Source organism: Kryptolebias marmoratus, linkage group LG23 (genome assembly GCF_001649575.2).
Source record: "Kryptolebias marmoratus isolate JLee-2015 linkage group LG23, ASM164957v2, whole genome shotgun sequence".
NCBI classification, from domain to species: Eukaryota; Metazoa; Chordata; class Actinopteri; order Cyprinodontiformes; family Rivulidae; genus Kryptolebias; species Kryptolebias marmoratus.
The window spans coordinates 6532612-6538120 of record NC_051452.1 but is presented as its reverse complement, the minus strand read 5'-3'; the positions used below and the strand labels follow the sequence as shown (position 1 = coordinate 6538120).

The following is a 5509-nucleotide window of genomic DNA, read 5'->3' as shown; positions in this document are numbered from 1 at the left end:
ACATACAACAAAAGCCAGACGAGGCAGGAGCTGCTCATATTCAGGAATCAAACTCCTTCCGTCGCCTCCAAACTTTGGCTCTTTTGAAGTGAGAAGCTCCTTTCGTGTCAAACATGGAGGTCACCCTCCGCGGCCCCCCATGCCCCGCCCCCTCCCCGCTGCCCTACATGCACACTAATTTCCCTTTTGTTCGCCTCTAATTGGAGCACAAACATCCCCAACACGTCGCCTGATGTGCAGGACGGTTTTAACAAACATTTCTTCTCCAGAAATGGTTGAAAGATCCTGTAAATCCCCCCAAAAAGACTAAATAACCCGTCTTTGAGTCAACCTCAACCTGCTTTTGTTAGATTTGAACTCCTTTTTCCAAATAAAACCAGCTGTTTTCTCGAGCAGCCGGGCCTAAAAACGTCTTATTTTCATTTTCTGGGTGGTTGTTTCAGGTTTGTCAGGTTCAGGACGGCAGAGGGAATGCCTATCACCCGCTGACTGTCAGGGGTTTGAACTAAGATCCTCTCTCCATGTTGAACAGAAACAAGGATCTGTTGGGGATCAGTCTCAGCTACTACCACACCGAGCTCAGTACCGGACCAACTCACGGCTCGTTTTTTGGTTTTTACGGTCATGGCTGTGGCTGCCATCTTGAGTTGAGTTGGCTCCAGTTGTTAAACTCAGTTTTATTGAAATCCAGCCAGTGGTTCAAGAGATATTTTGCTAACAGACACGGACGGAGACACTCGGCCACCGTTCATGAATCACGGTGGAGGACGATAAAAATGGAAAACCCTAAAAATCCAACATTTAAAGGGAAACAAAACCGGCAGCTCTGCGTTCAGACGGATCACAACAACGCCCTGTAGCTGTAGGTGTGAGGACAGAATGGAAGACAGGGTGGAGGACATAGGAGGACGGGGCAGAGGACAGAGGAGGATGAGGTGGAGGACAGAGAGGAGAACAGAATGGAAGATGGGGCAGAGGACAGAAAGAAGAACTGGGTGTAGGACAGAAGTGAGGACGGGGCAGAGGACAGAGTGGAGGACAGAAGGACGGGGTGGAGGATGGGGCAGAGGACAGAAAGGAGGACAGAGTGGAGGAAAGAAAGGAGGACAGAGTGGAGGACTGAGAGGAGGACATGGAGGACTGAGTAGGAAGATGGGGTGGAGGACAGAGTTGAGTACGGGGCAGAGGACAGAGGAGGACATGAAGGACTGAGGAGGATGGGGTAGAGGACAGAAGAGGACCGGGTGGAGGACAGGGAGGACTGAGGAGGAGGATGGGGTAGAGGACAGAGGAGGACAGGGTGGAGGACCGAGGACAGAGACTTCCACCTGGTTTAACCCAGCAGACGTCTCGTTCTCTTGGTCTGATTCGTTTTTTTCTCAGAAACCAATAAAAGTTTAATTTTTGTCGAGTTCTGTTTCTGCTGCTTTAACCTTTTATTTTGAAAGTTTCTAACTTTTATTTTCATAATTATTTCACCACTGAGACATCTGATTCTTCTGCTCCTTTAGCTTTTAGCTACTGTGTTGCTAATTTTAGCTTTTATCTATGATTTTGCTACGGTTAGCTTAAAACTCATTTATAAAAAAAACCTTAGCTTTCAGTTAATAGTTTGCTAATTTAAGCTTTTAGCTACAATTTTGTTCATTTTTGCTTTTCGCCAAGTTTTTTATTTTTTTCTTATTTTAGCTTTAGCTTCTAGTGAGTTTTACTGCTTTTAGATTTTAGCAGCCGAAGGACAAGCCCTGAAGAGATTTCATCCTTTTCCAGGGTTGAAATCCAGAACAGCAACAGCTTCTGAACCCTGTTAGCGAAATATCTCATGGAGCAGTGAGCCGGTTTTAATTAAATGCAGCCGCAACTTTTGGAGGGAACCTGATTCAAAATGGCGGCCAGCTATGAAACCATGGCGAACCCAAAAATGGCTAAAACTCTGTCAATTTTGGCCATATTGAGCTCAAACCTGGTGTGGTGGTAGCTGAGAGTCGTACTCTGAGTGCTAACAGATCACATGAAGTCCAGCACGCAGGGCGGCCATGTTGGAACTGGTTTTAATTGAATGACGAGGCTCTCCTTTCTGGTCCTGACGGGATGAAGGCCGATCTTCATCATCGCCTCTCTGAGCCTAAAGTTTCACAGAAATCCAGACCTCGATGGACGAGCGTCTAAATGTCCTCAGAACCGAGAGGAGGGGGAACCCAGACCCAAGTTCTTCCCCGTGACCGAGGCGGGAGGCGAAGGCAGTGGAGGGGGAGCCATTTTGTGCACAGCGTTGTGCAGCCGAGCGTAAAGCGTGATTAATTCAATAGCCGCCGTGGAGGAGGAGGCTAGCAGCGCCGCAGCGTGACCCACTTTCTCCGTCAGATGTCAGGAAACATTCCCTGCCCACCCCTCCCCGCGTTCCCGCTTTCCCAACTTCCTGCCTGAGCCGAGCAGAACCACGGCGGGACTTCCTGTCCTCGGGTTTATTTTAGGGAAACGAGAACAAAAGGAACGAAGCGACGCAGCGTTGTTCGGCCCTGGGCTCTGATGATTCAGACTCTTGACCTCGTTTTATCAGGAAACTGAGAGCGCAGCTCCGGACCCGCTTCAGCTTCCAGGTCCGGCAGAACCCCAACTCCAGAACTGACCTTAGGATGCTCAGGAAGGGAAAATCTGCACATCTGAAGCTGTTTCAGTCTCCATCTTAGGTTTCCCCCTCCTCCCCGCCTGTCCCCGGCGACGGACCCGCACCTCCTGGCTCTGGTCTTAAACCCGGATTAAGGCTTTTTACGTAATCTGGTCTCCTTTGGGAGATTGGAGGGACAGCTGGCAGCAGAATCCCTCATCTCCCAAACCTCCGCTGGCCTCCAAACCAGCAGCATCCAGCGGAGATTACAGAACCGCCCCGGGTCCAATTTACGGCCAGAACCGGGCCAAATGTTTTACACTCGACACACGTTGGGACTGCAGGTCACCTGGAGCCGAAACCAGCGGCTAAATCCCCGAAACTCATCTGAAACGGTCCTTTGTCTCTTATTTCAAACTGAATTCAATTAAAACGTCCTGAAATGACAGAAATATTAAAAGGTCAGAGTTAAAAATGTTTATTTTATTCTTCATCAGGTTGAAGTTTCTGTCTAAAGCTCCCAGAAACCCAGAAAACAGTAAATCTGCTCGTTTTCCTCTGAGTACGGAAGCCTAAAAAGAACAAACTGATATGATTTTAAACTTTAAAGATAAAAAATCTCGTCTGCATTCAACACTTCATGTTTCTTTAAATTATAATCTGATCTCAGGACATCATTCTTGGTTTTTTGGTTTATTTGAATTATAAATTATTTTTATTTTTTATTTAAATTCTCCTTTTTTTTTAACTCAACGCTGCTTTTCTCGAATTGTTTTTTGTTGAGATGTCGTTATTTAAGATTATTTGATTGTTTTGATTATTTGATTATTTTATTGTGCAAAAAAAACTTGTTTCCTTAAAATGATTTCTCTCTTATCTTAATTTAACGAGGCTCATTTTCTTGAAAACCTCTCCTTTTTTAGAGATAATGAGAAAACGTTGACAAAAACTTTATTTACTGAAGTTTAAATCTTGTTCATAAGAAGATTCTTTATCTCATCTTAATTTAAAATGTTTATTTTATCAACAAGTTTATCTCATTTTTTTGAGATAACGTCGCTTTTTTTTAACACTATTTAACGTAACAATGACTTCTAAAACAACTTATTTGTTTTGTTTCGATAAGATAGCAACACTTTTTAAAAATAACTTATTTTATTAAGATAGTTTGTTTTATCTTAAATAAAAAAAACAATCGTTTTGATAAAATGGCGCTCATTCTATAAAAGAAAGTTACTCGTTTATCTCATCTTGAAATGAGAATCCTGTGATCCTGACAGAAATCTGTTTTTTTGTTTAAAACTACATTAAAGAAAAAGTCTGTTTATTTATTTAGACAAAATGTAGCTCGAGTTATTAATCCTATAATCCTGAGAAAACAGTTAGTTTCCTCAAAATGCATTAATTTTAATGTAGAAAAGCTCATTTTTAACGTCTCAATCATCTCAGAAAGTTGCTTTTTATCATCTTATGTCAAGAAAAACAGATTCTCAGCCTTTAAGCCCAACTGAAGCTTTTAAATATTAAAATAAAATATTTAAGGAGGAAATACTGAACATGTTAAACCGTTGTCTGACTCGTCAGACGTCTCATTAAGCTGAAACAAGTCCGGCCGCAGGTCCAAACCCAGCTCCGTGGACACATTCAGGGTCGGCCTGCGGTCTGCGGCGCCCCCTGGTGCCGGTTCTGGTTCCTGCGGGTTCGGTCTGTCAGGAAGACTCCGAGGCCCGATGGGCTGAAACCAGAACCAGAACCAGACAGACGGCGCTCCTGAATAAACGCTCGTTGACCCATTACTGCGTCAGCTTTTATTTCTTTTATTCACCAATCAGGTCTGTCCTCGTTTCAATTTAAATTTATCTTTGATCAGATTAAAGAACGAGAACAAAGAAGGACGAGAACTGACGTTTCTCCTGAATTTTCTTAAAAAAAAAGACAAAATCATCAATAAATGGAAATTCAAAGCGTTATGAACACGATGTAAAGCAGCATGGGGCATTTCTCAGGGGAAACTCGACTTTTTAACTGAAAAAAAACCTAAAAGGAATCCAGTTTCTGCTCCTTTAAACAGACTTTGTGCTCAGATTGTGCGCCGGGGCTCAGTCTCAGCTACTACCACACCGAACCTGAGCTCCACGTCTGTGAAACGTCTGCGCTCTGAAGGTCAGTTGGCTGTGGTGGCCATCTTGAATCAGCTTAATTCTAAAAGTTAACCAAAACAAGCAAAAACCAACAAATCCTGTCAAGATCAGATTTAACAGAAGTGAACCAGGACGTATCGGGGCCCCCGGGGGCCCCTGGAGGTCCAGGTCAAGCCCCCAGCATCGTCAGGTGTTTTTGTCCCTTCCCTCCCCGACAGGTGACCGGTTGGCCGAGCCCGCCATCTCCTCCTCTCTGACCACGCCCCTTCCTTCCAGCCCCGACATGGAGCCCATGAAGGTCCAATCAGAGGGCGGCCTGAACGTGACGCTCACCATCAGGCTGCTGATGCACGGAAAGGTGCGAGCGGCCGCCGCTTCCGCTCATTTCTGTTGTCGTACAAACGAGTCCGCTCGGACCTGAACCTGTGTTTGTGTTCCCGCAGGAGGTGGGAAGCATCATCGGAAAGGTATTCACCACGAACACGGACACGCTCAGGTAGAACCCGCCCCCCAGGAGAACCCGAAACGCCTCAAACGTCTGTTTGTTTCTGTTCCCAGAAAGGAGAGACGGTGAAGAAGATGCGTGAAGACGTAAGAACCTTCCTCCGGTCGGGTCTGAGCGCTGAGTCAGCGTTCGGAGCGCCGAGTCAGCGTTCAGAGCACTGATGAGTTAGCATTCGGAGCGCTGAGTCAGCGTTCAGAGCACTGATGAGTCAGCGTTCAGAGCACTGATGAGTCAGCGTTCAGAGCACTGATGAGT

At 45.5% G+C, this 5509-nt stretch overlaps 1 protein-coding gene across 6 annotated transcripts in view; it reads left to right on the top strand.

The window, feature by feature from the left end:
* LOC108250327 (poly(rC)-binding protein 3) overlaps positions 1 to 5509 on the top strand; it is a 19463-nt gene that overhangs the window by 946 nt on the left and 13008 nt on the right. For 5 of the 6 annotated variants that reach the window (XM_017440160.3, XM_017440157.3, XM_017440158.3 and 2 more), the window contains exons 2-4: positions 4968 to 5107; positions 5193 to 5216; positions 5308 to 5340. In XM_017440160.3, the coding sequence (XP_017295649.1) occupies positions 5033 to 5107; positions 5193 to 5216; positions 5308 to 5340 (132 nt within the window). In that variant the 5' untranslated portion in view covers positions 4968 to 5032. The remainder of the gene's footprint in view (positions 1 to 4967; positions 5108 to 5192; positions 5217 to 5307; positions 5341 to 5509) is intronic. The other variant, XM_017440156.3, reaches the window with a different exon arrangement.